General features: G+C 46.2%; 7 protein-coding genes across 7 annotated transcripts; 3 read left to right on the forward strand and 4 right to left on the reverse strand.

Moving 5' to 3' along the window:
- Positions 1-261: 261 nt before the first annotated feature.
- PGRI_036140 (uncharacterized protein) lies at positions 262-2,193 on the forward strand (the record flags this gene model as incomplete). Its single annotated transcript, XM_040791327.1, has 7 exons — positions 262-394; positions 527-745; positions 796-1,057; positions 1,108-1,377; positions 1,440-1,747; positions 1,798-2,028; positions 2,075-2,193. 7 exons carry the CDS (start codon positions 262-264, stop codon positions 2,191-2,193), a joined length of 1,542 nt encoding a protein of 513 aa, XP_040645404.1.
- Positions 2,194-3,695: 1,502 nt separating this feature from the next.
- Positions 3,696-4,709, reverse strand: PGRI_036150 (uncharacterized protein; the record flags this gene model as incomplete). Its single annotated transcript, XM_040791328.1, has 2 exons — positions 3,696-4,254; positions 4,309-4,709. The coding sequence occupies 2 exons, from the start codon at positions 4,707-4,709 to the stop codon at positions 3,696-3,698; spliced, it is 960 nt and encodes a 319-aa protein (XP_040645405.1).
- Positions 4,710-7,533: 2,824 nt separating this feature from the next.
- Positions 7,534-9,408, reverse strand: PGRI_036160 (Six-hairpin glycosidase; the record flags this gene model as incomplete). Its single annotated transcript, XM_040791329.1, has 1 exon — positions 7,534-9,408. The coding sequence occupies one exon, from the start codon at positions 9,406-9,408 to the stop codon at positions 7,534-7,536; it is 1,875 nt and encodes a 624-aa protein (XP_040645406.1).
- Positions 9,409-10,870: 1,462 nt separating this feature from the next.
- On the reverse strand, positions 10,871-12,002 carry PGRI_036170 (uncharacterized protein; the record flags this gene model as incomplete). The annotated part of the gene is made up of 4 exons (XM_040791330.1): positions 10,871-11,309; positions 11,372-11,514; positions 11,586-11,909; positions 11,967-12,002. 4 exons carry the CDS (start codon positions 12,000-12,002, stop codon positions 10,871-10,873), a joined length of 942 nt encoding a protein of 313 aa, XP_040645407.1.
- Positions 12,003-13,115: 1,113 nt separating this feature from the next.
- Positions 13,116-14,928, forward strand: PGRI_036180 (Amino acid/polyamine transporter I; the record flags this gene model as incomplete). The annotated part of the gene is made up of 5 exons (XM_040791331.1): positions 13,116-13,262; positions 13,313-13,383; positions 13,445-13,641; positions 13,708-14,088; positions 14,141-14,928. 5 exons carry the CDS (start codon positions 13,116-13,118, stop codon positions 14,926-14,928), a joined length of 1,584 nt encoding a protein of 527 aa, XP_040645408.1.
- Positions 14,929-17,702: 2,774 nt separating this feature from the next.
- On the forward strand, positions 17,703-18,200 carry PGRI_036190 (uncharacterized protein; the record flags this gene model as incomplete). Its single annotated transcript, XM_040791332.1, has 1 exon — positions 17,703-18,200. One exon carries the CDS (start codon positions 17,703-17,705, stop codon positions 18,198-18,200), a length of 498 nt encoding a protein of 165 aa, XP_040645409.1.
- Positions 18,201-18,449: 249 nt separating this feature from the next.
- PGRI_036200 (Aminoglycoside phosphotransferase) lies at positions 18,450-20,094 on the reverse strand (the record flags this gene model as incomplete). The annotated part of the gene is made up of 3 exons (XM_040791333.1): positions 18,450-19,398; positions 19,546-19,719; positions 19,769-20,094. 3 exons carry the CDS (start codon positions 20,092-20,094, stop codon positions 18,450-18,452), a joined length of 1,449 nt encoding a protein of 482 aa, XP_040645410.1.
- Positions 20,095-20,334: the final 240 nt, after the last annotated feature.

Below are 20,334 nucleotides of genomic sequence, written 5' to 3' on the forward strand. Positions count from 1 at the left end.
AAACTATAATCCGTCCAGCGGGGATCTTACCCGGTTTTTGTCTTGATGAATACGATAGAATGAACTCTCCAGCCCGTCCGTGCATCACCTGATGGGTCAGACGGATCATGGCTGTCTGGGACTGGGCCCATCTGCCGAGCCCCTTGCGCTGGATACAAAGCGTAGAACGGACAGGATATATAACCATTCAGAGGTCCCGACGAGTCTGCAGAGGTCCACAGATCAGCACTGTTGTGAGCATCCGAACATCAGTCTTTCAACATGGTCATAGTGGGTAAACAGCGCGAGGAGAATGTTGCCGAGCCTGTGCTTGGTAACCTGTTGATCGAGGACCGTACCCCTTGGTACAAGAAGCCGAATCTGAGACGACTCTATTTCATCTTGTTTCCGGCCTGTATGGGTATCGAGATCACGTCGGGATTCGATTCGCAGATTATCAACACGGTCCAGATTGTGTATACTTGGAACAAATGCATGTCTTCTCGATCTGCGGTGAGCTCTGCAGGAGACTAACAGCGTGATATAGATTTCGGTAAACCAACCGGAGATCTTGTGGATGGACTCCCCGAGTACACGATCGAAGCCAACCTCAAGGGCTTCCTGGGTGCCGCATACTCCCTCGGAGCTATTCTCTCCCTGCCCTTTGTCCCATACCTCAATCAGCGAGTCGGACGACGATGGACGATCATGTTCGGTTCATGCGTGAGCTTAATCGGAGCCATCATTCAAGGCTTGTCTAATGGAGGTATTCATTTCTTTCCTTATCCTTTTTGTGACATATCTGATAGTTCCTAGTGGCTATGTACATCGTCGCGCGCATGATTCTAGGATTCGGAATCCCGTTCTGCATCGTGGCCGGGTCATCTTTGCTAGGAGAGCTAGGTTACCCTAAGGAACGACCGATTCTCACTTCGCTGTTTAACTCCTCCTACTTCATTGGTCAGATTATCGCAGCAGCCGTGGGCCTAGGCACTGTGACCATTGCGTCCGACTGGGCATGGCGAATTCCATCTCTGCTTCAGATTGCACCTGCCACGATCCAGATCGCGACCGTTATGTAGGATGGCCCCGCTGGCTATCCAAATGCCCTCACTAACATATTTCCAGGTTCCTCCCCGAAAGTCCCCGATACCTGATCAGCAAAGACCGCTACGATGATGCCTTCGACATCCTCACCAAGTACCACGCGGAGGGCGACCGCAGCTCCGTCATTGTCAAGGCCGAACTGGCGCAGATCGAACGCACCATCAAGATAGAGCTGGAAGAATCAAAGCAATCCTGGTGGGACATGTTCCGCACGGCTGGTATGCGTCGTCGACTGTTCATCTCCGCGTTCCTCGGCCTGTTCACACAGTGGTCCGGCAACACACTCGTTTCGTAAGCATCCACCTGTGGCATCTGCCCTACATGCCTTTCGCCTTTGCTAATGGATGTAATAGGTACTATCTTAGCGACCTGCTGAACATGGTCGGAATCACCGACGGCGTGGTCAAGTCCAAGATCAACATCGGCATTGCCTGCTGGGGTCTCGTTTGTGGTACCGCGCTGGCGCTGACGGCCCCGCGCTTCAAACGTCGACCGGCGTACCTGACCTGCGCAAGTTGCCTGCTGTGTGTTTATGTTGGATGGACCATCTCCATGGAGCGCTTCATGACTACAGAGGCTAGACCTGCCGCCATTCTGACCATCTTCTTCATTTTCGCCTACTCGCCTGCCTATAACCTCGGTTATAACGCCCTAACTTACAGTGCGTATCCCTTCCGTTTCATGGCATGTGTATATACTGACATGAGCAAGCCTATCTGATTGAGATCTTCCCGTACGTGGGTCGCTCACGCGGTCTTGCCTGGTTCCAGTTCTATGGCCGCGGCGCAAGCTTCTTCGCCACCTACGTGAACCCTATTGGTCTTACGCGTATTGCCTGGAGGTGGCTCCTGGTATACTGCTGCTGGTTGGTATTCGAGCTGGTGTTTATCTTTTTCTTCTTCCCTGAAACTTCGGGCCGCACTCTTGAGGAGCTGTCATTCAGTAAGTGGCCTTCCTATTCTACAAGAGACTGAGCTAACGTAAGCAGTGTTCGAGGACAAAGAGAAGGCCAATCAGGTCGCTGCAGCCGTTCACAAACAGATCGATGAGGATGACAATAAAAATGTCACGGCGCATGTGGAGCTCCAAGAGACCAAGGCTGTTTGATAGTGTCCTAATCGCTCTTGTATCAGGATGGTAGGATGAGCGTGTGGAACAAAGTTATCCGCTAGGTAGTGTAGTCTATGTTAATTCTATGTCATTACAACAAGCTACTATACAGTTTGCGGTGACATGATAGTTAACCTTGGGTCAAGGCCACAACCTCATAGCTGGACTATATTGTGATATTTCTAGAAACGACTTACCTTCCTACACATCAGCTATCTAAATTTCAATCTTTAGAAAGAGTCTCATCAAACATAGTCAGAAATTTTGAATATCGCCTATAACCCTACAATCTATATATCTGGAGCATTGTCAAAAAGACGAAGGTCGGTGAATATTGGCTAGATACGAGTCTAGGATACTTAACAGCTCTCCTAGCTGCCTATCGTAATAATTCACATTCGCACAATCAAAAGAAGAACCCGGCAAGCGTAAAGGACTTGTGATTGGTCTTCCTGGTCATTAGCTAGAGGAATGGGCGGAGCTTAGATCCAGTCAGAACGTAGCAGTCTGCGAAGACGGGCAGAAAAGGTAGTCTATAGGCCTATAGAACGACTGGGCCTCCCATCGGCCAGCGATCCGGGTAAATGTCGCCGTCTGAATTAAAGTCGGCCGGCTATGGCCAGCACCTGAGCCTCCGTTGATCGCCCCATCAGATGGCCACGGTTTTGCAAAGCGATGGGTCCCAGATCTCACGTATCAACCTCTGAATAGGAATGTGAAGTCTGTCTTCCCGTGGACCACGCACGGGTGGCCCCGGGAGTGGCCCCGGGAGTCATTGGAAGGTTCCAAAGTATACTGTCAGCATCTCGGCTCTAAAATTATAAAGTATCTCCGAGGATTTCCTATTGTTCTACCTCATTTCTTTCTATCCTATGCTACCTTGATGCACTGTCCGAATACCCAATCTCTATTTATGATTTCTTCACCAGGACCGTTCACAGTGCGCTCGGCACTGGTCTCCGATGCCGCCCGAATTGCCGAACTGGGTGCCCATGTCTTCTCTGCCAGCTTTGCCCACTCAGTGGAACCCCACGAGCTGGCTGCATACTTAAAAGCATCATACTCAACAGCAGCAATTCAAAAAGATTTGACGGATGACTTGAAAAACGTCCTTGTTGCCACGGATGGTAATGATCAAATCGTGGGCTTCGGCTATCTGAATCGTGCAAGTGACGAGCCTTGCCTAGCCAATGTGGATCGCAAAGTTGAATTACAACGAATATACATCGATCCCGCAGCTCAGGGAAGAAGCGTCGGTGGCCTACTAGCAAAAAGACTCGAGGGCTTGGCAAGGGAGCGAGGTTTCCAAAACATGTGGCTTGGCGTTTGGGAGGAAAATAACAGAGCCCTCCAGGTATACGAACGGTGGGGGTATCGAGTTGTGGGTAATCACAGCTTTACGATTGGTTCGGTTGTTCAAATGGATCTTATTATGCTTAAAAGTCTTTCATGACAGGACAATGTTTGAAACCTAAGTGGAGATTAGCTAAATAGCCCAATTACACTTCAACCATACTGGCAGATCGAATTACGACTTCAACAAGTCCATCACCTCCGGGATTCACCGGTTCGTCAGTCTGTAGGAAGCTTATGTTGCAAGCTATCCACCGTATTATCTCGTCCATACGTTCCTCGATCTCGGTTTCATTCTCGCTGGCGAGATTTATTGTCTTTCCTAACTTTACAGTGAGTTCAGGCTCTCCCTGTTTCTCCCCTTTTGTATACTCTCTTTTGGAATAGAAGGCTTGTATCACGCGTACTTGACGAGCGCCAAAAATAGAGATCAACAAGACAGCGATGCTCGGAGTTCCCAAGAAGGTAGGCTGAGAGGACCGAATGCCAATCACTTGCACTAACGCGGAAAGCTCACTTGCGAGTAAGCTACTATCGTCAGGGCAGTCGAAGCTAAAAATAGCCATCTGTAAATGCGGATAGGGTGTTTCCTGGAACTCGCGATCTCGAACGCAGAATTCATCTAGACTCAGCGGGTGCCACCCCCAGGTAAATGGATAGCCAGGTGCACGAATATCATCAATTTCATAGAATTCATCATTCTCTCTAGATAGATAGATTGTTAGCGAAGGTATTTGAAACGTAAAAGGCGTCACCTACTCAATCTTTGACCAGGGCCTAATCATGCTCAACGATATTCCGGGATGTGTACGCGGAAGATTGGCAAAGTCCGCGTAGTTCTCAGTGCGGTCCTGAATAGCATACCATAGCTGATAGCAAACCTCGTAATGTTGACTTTGACGTGAGGGTACGTCAAGTCTTTGATCCGCCTCTAGATCAAGCGTTGGTAGCTTTTTGAGTGATTCAGGCTCCGTTAACGCGAGCTTATCAAGTCCATCCCAAGGCTCAAACCAGGAAGTACGACCTGCGTCCTTATCCTTAGTAGAGACTAGCTTGATATTGAGTGGAGACAAGTCCGAAGCAGTGTACTTCAGCTTCTTCGGGGTCTCGCGGTTGACCACGAGACGTTTCCACTGGTTCCATATGTTGTGAGATGGCATATTGGTAAGACGTTCCCAGGAAGTAATGAGACAGACACAGGAAAAGCGCTAAGTGCCAAGCTGATAAAGTAGAGGGGATTTGGGGAAACTGCATAAGAGTACCACAGAGTGGGTCAATTTGTGCGGCTGAGAGAATTTGCAGCGTTTGCTTAATATTGATGCCTGAGGCCACAGCGGCAAAGTGGGTCTGTGCGTTGAGCCGAGGACCACAAAACTCCGTCATTTCGGCCCCTAAAACTAGAAACCCGACTAGTTTCCTTGAATAACAACATTAATAAAATAGATACAAACATGTGAAGAAAGGTATTACAGTACTTCCGCGTTTAAATGATACGAAGCTCTCTATAGACTTCGCCATAAACCGCAATTGGGAGGTGTGGTTTCTGATAGGTTCCGTTAAAGCCCGAAAAAACTAGTTACAACATTTTTTATATAAAATCGAGGTCTTGGTATATATAATTCTACTTATTAATCACTATAGAGTACTATTTATTGACAAGCCTTGGTACTTCTTTCGCCAGTAGAAACGGGGTAAAAGTGGTCGCACATCGTCTTCTGCCAAACCTTCTTGTTGGCCTAACTCTGCCTGCTTCTCTGCGTCGACCAACTTCCCTTTCAACTCCCCAAGTAGAATGCTCCGCTGCTCTAGAAATTTCAGCGTGATTCGCACCAAATTAATGGACCCTTTCCTCGCTGCCTGTCCCAAAGGGATGGTGCCGAGCTTTGCACAAGTTCGGAGAGGTCGGCCCCTCGATCCAATAATAGCTAGGGTAGATTCGTCATTTTCCTATGAACAATGTCATGGGGATGGGTAGGACTCCCCTTCGATATCGATTCCATGAACGATAAGTGTGTCTAGAGTAGCAGCCAGAGCATCCCAGTCTGCGCCGCGCTTCGTGAAGTAATCGGAGTCTTTGTCCTCATCAACCTGGGCCGGACTTAACCACCGTCCAGGGCAACATCGCATACCTTTTGTGCCTCGAGTTTCAGTTCTTCATTATCTAAGTGGGACTGCGGTCAGGTACATTATCTCAAAGCAACGGCGAGAAGTCCTAAGATATGTAAGATATAGAGGACAGGGATATCGACAGGAGTAGCTGAGAGTGCGGTTGACTGAGCTGCCTATGGAGCTTGCACTGGAAGAATATCCGTGATAGCAATTGGAAAGCAGCTTGACTCGGCTATAGGACGATTATGGGGCCTCGGTTGATCAAGTCGTTGCCTCTCTGCTCTATATATTTGTTCGCAGATCATACTGTACCTAGGAGGCGATTTGATTATAACGAAGCCCAAATTTATGCTTACACTAAGACACTCATATCCCATTATCTGTCACTCAAGGCATTTGCGCTCTGGCCTGTCTATGTCACCCGTCCAAGGTTCCAAGTCCGTATCAGTGAATAAAAAATTTTGATATTCTAACCCAAAAGCTGGGAGCCAACGTGTTATCCACAAGGTTGAATGCCAAATTCAAAGATGTTAAAACCTCGATGAGAGAGCGAATGATATATATTCTGTCAGGTTCTCACGCTAACATTCTAGATCCCAGCCCCACTTAATGAGCGGGAGGCGGATCGAACCTTTTTGTACAGCCCACTTTTGCGCCTCCGCAACATTGATCAGACTCTCCTGCATACTCGTCCAATTTGTTGGGGTTTGGGTTATATATAGTTCTGCTAAGGGCAAGAAATATTTCACTATGGTAGAGCGCTAGCTATGGCACCTGGTCAGCGGCAACCACCGGAGTTCCTACGGCTAGCGCGTAATTTCACATGGAATTGGCAACCCAGTACATGCTTGTACGAGTGCGTTGATGCAATCAATACTCATCGTCGAGAAATGCGGATATCAATATCAAAATCTCGTTTGTAAATTCGATGTGTGCATGTTGAGGAAGGAGACAGCCACAGTGTAGTTGCCTACATAAGCTGTATGTTTACGGTTGGAGGGGTGTTTTGAAGGAAAGAACGACTGACAGGTCATATTTCTGTCAAGTCTTCCAGGCAGCAGTTGCTGTTCCTGGAAGAATAAAGCCGTGGCAATATGTGTCTATTTAGCTACACCACCAAAATACTGCATTTAAAGGTCAGACTGTGATTCTATATTGAGATGATGGTGATCATGGTGAAAACAAGGATAAGATGAATCAATGGATGGGGTAGATAAAAAATGTAGGATATGTAGAGACGAGTAAAGATGTTGAAGGATGCAAACTTATTTGTATATATTTTGAATTCAAGCTGCAATTTATTCATCTTTATGTATCATTTCGACTTTGAAAAGAGCCTATTGATGGCCCTTTCAGCCGCAACACGCCATCCCGTCTGTCTTGGCAGTTCCGACCTTGTATAACTTCCGGTGGGGGAGGGGCCGGTTATACGGGGAATCTGCCGACAATCTTGGAAGGAACACCTGGGCAGCTATCACCGATTGAATTAAAGTTATGAATAAGCGTTTGCGGGGACCTCGGGAGAGTGGAGTTGTGGATTCAACCATAGAATGAAATGAGCACGGTTCCATGGAATGAAGTATTGTAATTTCAGGTAGATAAACTTCTCTAAGCCCTAATTTATTGGCATCGAGATCGTGCCCAGCCTATCGGACTCCATGAGTGACACAGATTAGGTTAGAATTTACCTCGGAATAAATAGCCAAAAGGCAACTGACATGGTCTTACATTTACAATGAATGAGTAAGTATATATTTACATGGAATGCTCTACGCAAGGTTACAATTTATCGCACCACACCGGTAGAATGGAGTATAAAACAATTGTGAGTGTGCTTAGAGATTAATTGACAAGATTCTCACTGCCGAGGCACTACTAGAGACTTCCTGTAGTAGTCCAGTATACGTTATAGTTATATCCCTGGGCATCATAGAACGCACTCAGTGTAACGCTCTTCCCGTCAGCAGTGGAGGTAAAGTCAAGGCTAGAATCCCCAACGCGCTTGATCGAGTCAAGAGCGAGAGTAGGAGTACCACCCAGTTTTTGATCTCCGTAATTTCCGCACAAGACAGTTGGCCCGTATGCAATGGCGACCATCTTCGCATTGTCATTTGCAGCAATCGTACGCAGACTCATCGGGAAGCGGACCTCAACGACATCTCCCTTAGCCCATGTGCGCTTGATTTGAGCATAGGTCCCGGGCTTAGCTTCGACAGGTAAGGCTGCCCCATTAAGCTTCAGCTCTGCGCTTGTTGCCCATGTAGGGATGCGGATTTTCATAGTCCAGTCACCACTACCGGAGACTTCCAGCTTCGTTGTATCGCCAACTGGGTAATTCGTAGACTGTTTCAGGGTAACACCCTTCTCACGCCAATTCAGGACAGACGACATGAATAGGTTGATAAATAAGGTGGAGTCATTGTAGAAGTAGATCGAATCCATCAACTTTGTGTTTGTTTCGAGTGCTGTTCCTTGGCAGCACCAGAATGAGTCGTAGTCTGTACTCCAGGTACCACCGCCCCAGGCGGGACCAACACCGCGACGACCTCCAGCGTTGAGAGGGGTGAAGTACGTGATGTGTCCATTCTGGTTATGAGGGTCCTGTTGGCCCAGCAAGTGGTTGAGCAAGGCATTTTCGTAGAAATCAAAGTATTTCGAGTTCTCTGAATCAAGAAGCCACAGTTCGCGAGTCAACTTGAGCATGTTATAGGAATTGCATGCTTCACATGTGTCATTATCAAGATACTCGGCGATGGCGTTTGGAGCATGGAAGTGTTCGGCTTGACTGTTACCACCAATGGCGTATGTGTGTGCTTTAACATTGATCTCCCAGGCGTTGCGGGCAATATCAAGGTAGCGAGGGTTTCCGGTCGCTTTGTATTCTCGAGCAGCTCCGATCCACTTTGGAACTTGAGTGTTGGCATGCAGGCCGTTGAACTGATCTTTGTTGGCCGCAAGGGGGTCGAATATAACCGCGTGATCAAAGCGTTGGGCAACGGTAAGCCATCTCTTATCACCGGTTTGGTGGTAAAGATCAGCCAACACATCGTTCATACCGCCGAATTCCGTTTGCAACTGCTTTTGCATTGCGTCATAACTGAATGATGCAGTGCGTTTGTCGACCCACCCGGCCAAGGAAAGTAAGACGTCTCGAGATGTAGTGTCGTTCGTCATGCGCCAGACATCGAGAAGACCTGCAAGTGTCTTGTGCACTGCGTAATACGGGACATTTCCGTTCTTCAGTTCGCCCTTCTCGAGACTTGCGAAGTCCGATTCTGGAAAGCCAGATACATATCCGTCCGTGAAACCAACAGCCTTGTTGTTGGCCTGACATTTTGCTAGCTCGGCAGCAAAGTAGGTCGCTCGATCATAGCATGTTTGGTCGTGGAGGACAGCATAGCATTGAGCCCAGGCACTGAGGAAATGACCCTGGACATGCGAACGGAACGGGAAGTTGGGAGCATCCCAGCCACCATTAGGTGTCGCCTGTTGTGTAGATAATCCGTGAGTCGCCCGGAAGACATACAGTAATCTGTCGACGTCTATCTCTTTCAAATATTTCAAGGTACGACCCTGGTTTTCCAGGAAGCGGTCTTGAGCTAATTCGACCCCGCCAAGATCGAATGCAAACGCCTGGGCTTCGACATCCTTGATATTCAAATCGGATTTTCCATAAACGAAAGAGGAAAGAGAAAGGAAAAAGCAAATGAATATGGTGAGTGGGTTCCGCCAGTCCTTAGAGTATATCATTTTGAATGGCTCCGGAGGAGAGCGGATCAAAAATCTAGTGGAGAAGCTAATTGATTTGATAGGCCTAGGTATTCTGGAGGCGTTGCCCAGGACATGACTGCAGTGGTCAATGAGTCCCTTTTAACATTAACCTTTTCCGGTGGGATAAGATATATATGGAGTGTTCAGTGTACACATGGATAAAATTGCAAAGGCTTTCCACACAAGTTCTCCGTACAACATATACACCTACATTGTTTGCAGGCTAAACCCCAGAATGTATCATTAGCCGGATCGTTGCGGAGAAATTTCATATTCCAAGATGGGAAACATACCGGAGGATTTGCAGATCACTCCCCCGATGTCAGATTGCTCGGGCCCTGTTTGCCAACACATACAGAGTACTTTTCGAGAATTAAGCCCCATTTGTCATACGAAATAAATTGCACATTTCCTTAATATAACATAATTGAAGTTATATACCAGATCAAGTAAGCAGTAATTGAAAAAAGTTCTCGATATTTCCCCACTCCACAATATGTCGTACTTAGAAATATGTACAACATATAGCATACATGGGTATGCGGCCCACGCGTCCACTGTATGCAATAACGTAATATGTACGGAGGGTGTCCTCCGTACGGAGGAGACCGTTAAAGTTGCGGAGAAATGCCCTTTCTAGACTCTTTCTCCGAAATACGTACAATACGCTGTTTTTAATACCGTACTGCCGTGCCAAGATGCGGTATTGGCGCACTTGGCAATTACACGGAACGGGTAGATCTGTCCGGGAGAGGTCCGACCCAAGAAAATACTATGTGTCTTGTTTTGATATTACTTCTTGGCTATATGAAATTTGGTTATATTTATTCATACGGAGTAGAACTCTCTAAACACTAGTCTACATACTCTGTACTCTGTAGGAATTCATAAATCAGCTTCGGAACCTCGGCTAACTCATCCGGTCAAACTACTTTAGTTAGGACGCCCCATTTGAAGCTAACTCTGGTCTCGATCGCTAAAGATCTGTTTCAAGGATATAATGCCGAAATGTTTTGGGGCAAGCTTAGTGGATACCTCTAGGTAACTGAGACAAACAGCTTGGGACATCATGCCAGAAATTTTACCTTCGCCTAGTACTCCGTACGCTTCCTAGACTTCACAAAAAAGCCCGCTACGGCCTAGACTTCTTTTTTTTTTCTTCACCCCTAGAATGGAAATTTCTACAGCGTAGCTGAAGATTCCGAATATCCTGATAGCGCTCGCGAATTGATTGGCCACGCGGCGGCTAACCATTTTAGTCCAGTTTCGGCGAGATAGGGCATCCTCGGGGCCAAATTTATAGTAGATTTGGAGTCTATGTGGGTTGATAGCTCATACGATGCAATTTATGCGGGACATCAAATTGATGAAAAAATGACAATGGGGGGTATCGTGGATTATGGTATTCCTTTGAATGCAAATTGTACTCCGTATAAACATATTAAAATCCTTCACAGCGCCCTTCAGCACTTTCGCGATTGCCGAGCTCAATATTTTCCCCCCTAACACTGAAATGGACTGACGTGTAAATCTTCAACCCACTCTTCCCATCGGTGGGGTTGATAATGGGATCCTCCTCTCTTTCCCAGCCACGCAGAACACCCGAACCATCATTGTTTTCCTTGTGCGTAATTGTATTCCTCGAGTCCAACCGCCTTGATTTTGACTGCGATCCAGAAGTTCCATTTGTGTAGGAGATACCGTTTCCGTCTTCGTAGGCGGCGATGAAAGATTTGAAGAATGCGCTCACAACACATAATACGCTTATCGAAAGGTAGATCTCCGCTACTACGGTTGCAAAGGCGCCAACGAGGATTGGGTCATCTGAGGTGATTTGTAATTTTGTATAGTATAGGCGGAGACCGGCGAGGGGAATGAGACTGGTTGGAAGTCAGATGTTAGTTTATGTGAAATATCCTTGGGGCGGGGAAATTTGACTCACAGTATTCGGGTCTGGAGGGCTATGAATACCACTAGCTTTTTCCTTGTTGATATCTGGATTGTGTGCACTGCGACCGCAGTATACACAAAAAGGGATGCCTCGGTGGCGATGTCAATCGCTGTGATCGCTTGCCATCGGGGTAACTGTACCATATTCAGGTTCTGTCAGTTGCTCATATTCCCTTTTGTAGAATTTTCCTAGACTGTTATCTTACCAGACTACTACATTGAGCGGCGCTAATATCAGCCCATGGGTTATGGCTACAGCGGACTGCTAGTAGTACCACGGAAAGAATTGTCCAAGCAACCATTCCAACTAGATTGGCGCGGATAAACCACTTCTGTATCTGGGAAAAGAGGGTATCGTAGAATAGACATGTCGATATCTTGGAGCAGCCCAAAACAAATATCGAAAGAAGTTCCGCGGCGTATCCGGTCTTGAGCATTCGATCGCTTGTAACTTGGCCAGGTTCTGTCCGGATACCCCAACCCTCGTGAACCTGCGCTAGAACCACCGCTGCTTGGGTAGTTGCCACAACCTATTTTATTGTTAGTATGTGTAACAAAATCAGCTGTAAATCGGCGAATAAACCTACTATGAGCAAGCCAAACAAAAGGTTATTATGTTGCATAATACGCCTATGGAACGAAACGGAGATTCGCGTCGCGAGCGCAACAATAATCAAAAGCAGATATAATGAGGTGATCACTACGATCAATCCGCTATGATTATTGGGGTTATCTGTCGACAGAGGGGGGCTTACGCCTGGAGGTAATGGCGAAGGGACCGACATGATTGTCTAAGTCAGATTGAACATCGACAGAACATCGACAACAGAAATGGTATATATTTCAAAGCACGTGGCAAAACAAGGGGGCGATTCAATAATTTGGGGGCGGAGTTGTTTATGTTAATTTTCAATCAAAGATTTTGGGCAGCAAGGGTTATAAAATTGAAGGACAAGGGTATGTAAGCTCGAAGACTAGAAGAACAGGGTATAAAATGCCATCGATATGACTGTCGAAAGCATATAAAGTATTTAATTAAAATAATTAACCAATGGTATTGTGATGTTGAATATCATCCGGCATCGGGTGTGTAAATGTGGATAGATTCATATGGAAGGAATCCCCGAAAAGGAAAATAAAAGAAAAATACGAAAAATCAGTATTAGGAAAGGTGAATGTCGAATTTTTCCTTTTAGCGTGCATTGCCTCATTTCGCTTGAAAATACTCTGCGTTATAGTACTTTTGTTCTCCCCCGAAGGAACTAGGCCCATGCACCTGATGCTTTAGTCTGATGCTACCCTCGTGCTATTCATATACCTACATACTGGGCGTTTATTCATGCAATATATCCTTAGATCTTCTATTATTCTTCCATTGTTCTTTTCTTTTTCCTTTATTTTCTTTTTTTTTCCTCAAAAAATAAAGTTATCCTATATTAAAAAGAAACAATGACAATCTAACAATTTCATAACCAGAACAGGTTAGTTCAAGCCAAGCCAAAGACTGTATTGGCATACTCCACCTATAAAGTGCCATAAAGATCAAGACTTAGGTGGATCAAAAGTATTGTATCCCACCAATCTCCTTTGATCCAAAGGATCTTTAATACGATTTGCTATCGCCCCTTGATCTTGTTATATTCCCACCCCCCCTTACATTTACCCTTTCCCTCCCTCTTTCTATCCCCCCATTTCTCTTTCTCCCAAAACAGCTCTGTCGCTGCTAGATTACCGTCATGAGTTCCTCCAAACCAGCCGGTTCGGCAGTGCGTGATACGGAGCTACAATCTCTAGATCATGATGGTTCTTCGGAGCATGATCCGAAAACAGCAGTTGCAGATGACACTGACATGCAACGAATGGGAAAGGCCCAGGAACTGAAGGTACATTTTCTCTGTCAGCCCTACACTATTCTATATCTAATGTCAATCAGAGAAACCTAAGGCCTTTGGCTGCTTTAAGTTTTGCATCAGTCTTGCAAGCAACGTGGGAGTTCATTCTCATGTAGGTAGAACATTCCGCAAACCCCCACTTAACATATTTCTAATTCGTAAATTCTTTGCAGTTCCAACTATGAAGGTTTATACAATGGTGGCCTACCGGGTCTATTTTACTCTTATCTCTGGACCTTCATTGGGTTCGGGTTCATTATTGCCTCCATCTCCGAAATGGCATCGATGGCACCAACTTCTGGCGGACAATACCACTGGGTTTCTGAGTGGTCTTCACCTCGATACCAAAAGTTCCTCAGTTATGTTACCGGTATGCCTATCCTATGCCCTTGACGTTTTTTTTTTTTTTTTTTGACTCATCAATCTCTTTTCATAGGATGGATGTCAGTATTAGCATGGCAAGCTGGAGCAGCCTCTGGCTCATTCCTCACTGGAACAATTATTCAGGGATTAATCAGTGTTCGAAACCCTGATTATGACCCCCAGAGGTGGCAGGGCACTCTTCTCGTCTTTGCGATGGTTACGGTGATCTTTATCGTTAACGTCTTCGCATCCGACATAATGCCAATCCTAAACAACCTGTTGATGATTCTCCATGTTCTCTCCTGGGCAATCATTATCATTGTTCTGTGGGCTATGGCTCCTCACCAATCGGCCGAAGTTGTCTTCGTTACAGGCTGGAAAAATGGGGGAGGTTGGGCTACGATGGGATTAAGTGTGATGATCGGACAGCTCTCGGCTATCTATGGCTCCTTGAGTACGTATTAATCTGGCTTTAATATGTATAGAGGATACTAACAACTATATAGGCTCTGATGCAACTGCCCACATGTCCGAAGAGGTGAAAGATGCATCTCGCAACGTCCCTGTCGCTATTGCCTGGGGCTACTTCAGCAACGGTATCATGGCCGTAGTTCTGGTTATCACTTTGCTCTTTGCTATGCCATCATTGGACGCTGCCCTAGAGGACCCCACCGGCTTCCCATTCCTCTATGTCTTCCAACAGGCAACCTCGACAGCAGGAGTCAACGGACTTACAGCTATCATCCTTCTACCTGTTATCTTCAGTAATATCCTCTTCAATGCCTCCACCTCCCGGCAAACCTTTGCCTTCGCCCGTGACAATGGCCTCCCATTCTCCAAGTGGATCGGCAAAGTCGATGAACAGCGCAAGATCCCCACGAACGCTATCATTTTGTCCTGCCTCATCAGCTGCGCGCTATCCCTTATCAATATCGGATCTGAGACTGCGTTCAACGCCATTATCTCTCTGAACGTCGCGGCCTTGATGTACACATACATCATCTCCATTAGCTGCGTCATCTACCGCAAGATCTGGCACCCTGATACCCTCCCACCCCGTCGGTGGGATCTAGGCAAGTGGGGCCTGGGTATTAACATAGTTGGTTTGCTATATTGCTGTTTCGCGCTCTTCTGGGCGTTGTGGCCAGGTGATCTTGTTGTCACAGCGGAGGGCTTTAACTGGAGTGTGGTTCTCTTTGCAGGAGTCTTCATTATCAGTCTCGTGATGTACGTTGTTAAGGGCCGGAAGGATTATGTTGGACCATCAGTTATTGTCCAGCAAATTCGGGAGTAGTTGTATATTAACCCTATATGTTGAGCCTTTACGTCAGAAGGCTAGAGAGAGGGTACAGAGCTGTATTATCAAAAGGAGCTGAACTCCCAAAATTATTATTTTTCTTTTCATCCAAGGACCTCTTGTGTATTCGTTTCTTTTCCTCCAAGTAATACGCAACTAAGGTTGGCATTGCTTTCTATGGAAAGAACGGGGTCAGTGAAAACATCAGAAAACAAGGCATTCAGGCATCAAGGTCCCCAAAAAAGATATAACTAAAGCACGTGGCTTACAAATAGCCCAAGTGACTAGTTAAACGTCAAGATCGTATAAATAGAAATCGAGAGAAGGAGAAACGCTTAACCCTCTAGTCCACATCTATCACACGTACTCTATCAATCTCATTATCATTCCATTCCAAAATACCATCCGCGCTAGAATTATCAGATATATGGATCATCGGCTTTCCAGGTATTACTGCCAACCTCCGGGATTTAGACGTTGGCATGGAGTTTCCACCATATGGCGAGCTCAACTCGTATGTGCTCCGTCCAGTCCCAGCCGTCCGACCTCGAACGGATCGCAACAGGGCTCTGATACAAGGTATCGAGGCCGTTATAATGACCAGATAGGCTTCGATGTATAGCCAGCGATTGTAGTTGACGGTTGCGACAGTTGGATCATCGGCTGCGTGTGCGAGGACTTGAGTTTGCACTACTTTTATAACAGATGCTGCCATTGCACTGTATTTGAGATAACTCTGTTAGTTGTGCATGCCATTTTGAGATACAATCGAATAATCTACTCACAAAATGCCCAATCCGAGGAGTGCGACCAAGCCCAACTTGATCCTTAACTTCAAATTCAAATTCCAGAATATGTATGTTGAAAACACTGCCAGATAAAGATCTGTGGCCGAATTGAATGCTAGAGTCCACGATTAGTCTCAGCCATATGGAGATCGGAGCAATGAATAGAAGCTCGTACAGCCCTGATAGTACCCGTAGTATGCCTGGATACGGAAATCCCAGCATTTATGTTCCCCATTCTGCGTCCAGATAGCAGAAGCATGTCCTGGACATTGGATAAACAAAATGATGATCAATATCAAGTTAGTCAAGATTTGTACCGCTGCTATGATCCACAGTATCACTCTATGTGATTTTCTGGTCCCAAGTAGCCCAATGATGAATACAATGAAGGAAATGCGACCCAAGGTACCGCCCGCAATGCCGAATGTCTGTGTCAAATAATCGAACATAATCACTTTGGGAACAACGGTCTTTGTGTCAAGATCCCAGGCATGGCGACAGAACCCATGGCTGACGCCCACGGTTATCAGAGCTGAGCCGACTATAGTAAGACACTAAGTCCCGGGAAATAAGTTAGTCTTCAAGCTCAGACTATTATGGTCTTGAGACATTGCATGAGCAGGCTAACCAATGCTGATACCATGAGAATGTCATCCCAATCAATTTTCCGGATCCTTATTTTTGCAATCACCCTCAAGGCGACTATTAAAATCGCGATACCAGTGAGTGTCCAGATATCCCTCAAGAGACTTGGACCACAATTGTAGATCTCTGCTCGAGGTGAGAGATTCATATCAGTCCGTCGATGGCATGGAATTCGCCAGCACGAGGGACGGAAAGGATGTCAGAGACAGGCATATCCATATCATCAGGTTGACATTGGAGTTATATTCGGCCCACCATATTCGCCTGTTATCATATCTATACATTATCAATCACATCGGAGATCTCCACGGGGCTCCGTTGTACACTGTAGTTAGCTCGGCTATACAACATATGTTAACGTAGAAATTAACCTTGAAAAATCTAGGTCGGAGTTCTCCGCTCGACCGTCGGTACATAATAATGATAAGAAAATGGGCCTGACCTATCAAATATAGCCAGTCAAATACCCCAATGATTGAACCCTAGCCAGGGACAAGTGGATGGCGTTCGATAATAGGACGAGTATTGATTGGTCCCCGCGCGCGAGGGATCCGAGCGGCCTGATATCTTTGGCGGCTGAGGCGCTGTTGTACAGAAGGGATTTGATTGTATATATATTTGCTAGATGCCATTCTTGCCAATAGACAGCAATTTAGTTATCCGTGGCCAGACGTGGATTGTTTTGTGACGAGTCAACTGGCTTGGGTTTCGATAATATAGACTCCAAACAGCGGGCATATCGGTATGTAGTGTTAGGCTGGAAGTAATCATAGCATGGAACAATCAGGTGTTAATAGGATGAAGGTACAAGATGCCAAAGAGCAAATTTATTGAATCTGATCGTTTTATGCCTCAGGTGTCGATACTTCCCAATTAGGTAACTTAGCCTTCTCTTCCTATTAGCAGCGGTGACGTGAATTTAGAGTGAATGACCCCTTCTTTTCCACCCGTTTGACTTTACTTACGCACTCATTATTCAACATATAGCCCAAAGATGATCACAAAATTACCCCAACAGCCAATTTCCAAGTTGTGCTGGAACGGGGTATCATAGGCGCGGCTATGAGTCCCTAATTTGGACGCCGGGGCTGGATCATCCCGTAACATGATGCCCACGATGTCTCCCAGCGACTTTTCAAGAACTTTAACCAAAAGACATTGTTTGAATGGTAGATTCAATCTCCACTATAAGCCAAGTGGAGCTACAACATACAAGGTGAATGATATGCCCATGCAAAAATCCATTTAAATCACACATCCCCCAGAACATGTAAGAACGTAAACCACCATCACAATCAACTTGAAATCAACTTGGAATCAACTTGGAATCAACTCAATATGGTTCAGATCAAGATCTCAATGCTAGCCACAACTTTGGGCATCATGAGCGCCGGTCTCGGCTGCTCTGCGGCAACCATCACAAACAGCCTGCTCCTCGCTGAGGTTGCGCAGCAGCTCTCCCTTCCAGCATCTACATGGTCAGCCAGCGGCACACACACAGCGAAGGGATATACCAGCGAATCAGCAGAGATGGCGTCTTTGAAGGGCTTGAAGGAGGACTGCGACAATATCAACCTCAACAAGAAGTTGGCTGTTGACTTCCGCAGCGATGTCTTTGGTCCCGGCGTTACGGGTTTCTTCTACAAATGTGAGAAGGTTAACGACGATACCAACAACTACTGGTTCACTATCAGTGCTGGAGACAAGACTCAGATCGACAAGCTCTGTGATCCAGATACTACCTACCCCATTGTCTACGATAAGCAGCATGATACCTGGTTCATTGACGAACCTTTTGATTGCACCAAACGAACCAACCCGAGCGACTTCTTTTAGGCGCAAGAATGAAACACCATGGTAAGATATTCATGCAGACTAAGGGCAATTGCGACAATAAACTAATAAAGTTTCGTCAGAATGAACTGTATTCTCAGTTGAGTTGGGAGTCTTTTGGGGTCTGGAAAACGGGGCATGGATTGAGTGGGCATAATTATAACCTCTCGTTGGTTTTCTTCCTCATAATATTTGCGTCATGCATATCAACTGTACGAACCAGATTTGTCCCTCTCCAACTGGTGATATCTATCATAGGGTGTCTTCAATATCGAGCCTCTCACGCTGTTGTTTTCTGAATTCCATAAGCCATCGCCAAAGCCGTCCGTCAGTGAGGAATATTTGCTCTGTATCTCGGAGACCAGACATTTTTGATGGGTCATAGTTGAATCCCCAGTCCGAGATCATGGTCAAATGGCGAGCCAAAGACAGCTCAAAACTCAAGGGGTCGATGAAAAGATCATTTTCTGATGATTGAATCTGGGTTTCCGACAGGTCCTGGAGTCTGATTCTCTTGTGCAGGGCTCGATAGAATTTTAGACCCCTTTGTGAAAAGAGATATGACTCGAGCTTTGGGGCCGATGGGTAGATTGATTCCCACATGGTACGAAAAAGGGAAAGGTCGTCTGTGGAATCGAATGCTAAAAACCTCGTGAGACACCAAGCAAACTGGCTGTTTTCAACACACCAAAGAGCTTTAAGAACAGACAAGCCGATTGGTGGATTGACCGCATTGAGTATCGCAGCTTGGAAGCCATCTCTGAAACCAATGCAGAACCTGTCATCCAGCTTGTGTCGGGACTGAGGAAACCCTGGTGGTGACAAAAGCAAGGGAATGGGCACGGTTGTGGCAAAAGCCCAATCAATGATACACGTAATATTGTATTGATCGTCGACAAATATGTTGTTCGTAGTAAGATCTGGATGGCAGAGTGGAAAGCTGGGTGGAGATGTGATTTCGGACCAGTTTCTCGCGTATTCAGAGATCAGACGATTGAGCGCGTGAGCAGCAATAATATAGTCAACGCGATTCGTGGCACCGTCAACCTTTTGTCCAATAGTGAGAAATTCATTCCAACGATCGCGGGCACCATGCCACTGATCCTTGTCCGGGTAGTCGTTCCTAGAGGGTACCGGTGCAGCAAAACAGTGGTGCGTCAACGGCAACATGTTGGCATGCTTGATCAAGGTCGCCATGAGGCTGCGGTAGAACTCATTTTCACTCATAAAAGGTCCACGATGAATTCCTTTCAAGGAATGCCTCTTGTGTTGTATGTGACCTTTTGATAGGCATTCTCCTATAACAAAAAATCCATCTTTCAGAAATAGAGACCCAATTTGAGCAAACCGGACTTGAGCAAGTTTCCATGTAATGTGGCCCAGTTGAGACATCACTTTGTTTATTTCGAGTGAATCCAGACGATTATGAAGGTCACTTCCCCCCCACATTGTTTCCAATGTCCTGCCCTTCGCTTTGCTCATCAAAATGTATGGGATCCGGACCGGGTTGATTCGATGGGAACTTTCGAAGATCAGCTCCAGGTCCGGGATTTATCTTGCAGCAAACTTACCAATAGGAGTAAACTGCGGGAACAGGTATGTCCGTGTAAGTCTTCAGATACAAGATCGTAGCAGCTTCGCTTGCAATAAGTTTGAAAACGCTCTCGTCAGACAGGTCCGGGTGATTCTGGACTGGCGAGCGGAGAACCCATTGAAGGCCATCTTCAAATAGAATGAAAACGGCCCAGTTGAAGCCACCACGCTTTGGGCGCTGATTCAAGTCGCATGAGGCTGAGATTCCCCTTCGCATCTTGGTTGCAAGTTCACAGAGCGCGCGCACGTCGAACTCGCTGTACTTAAAGAGCGGGAAGTCTTCCTTCCTGATATTCGGATCCATGATGGGCTGCTCTGCTGGGCACAACTTGGTAACCCCATGAACAGTGACACATATGTCATAACACAAGGTTTAGAGAAGTCAAAACCTCAATGATGTGGTAGCAAAGAAAGAACTAACGGCGTCGTTGCCTAAGAAAGAACAGTAGTACTATACACGTGACTACCATTTTGGGCCTCAAGATATCCAAATCCAACTCTCCGCCATAATATGTGTTGTCTTGGGGCATGGAGAGTGGAAATT

This window comes from Penicillium griseofulvum, assembly GCF_001561935.1.
Source record: "Penicillium griseofulvum strain PG3 chromosome Unknown contig_86, whole genome shotgun sequence".
Classification (NCBI taxonomy): domain Eukaryota; kingdom Fungi; phylum Ascomycota; class Eurotiomycetes; order Eurotiales; family Aspergillaceae; genus Penicillium; species Penicillium griseofulvum.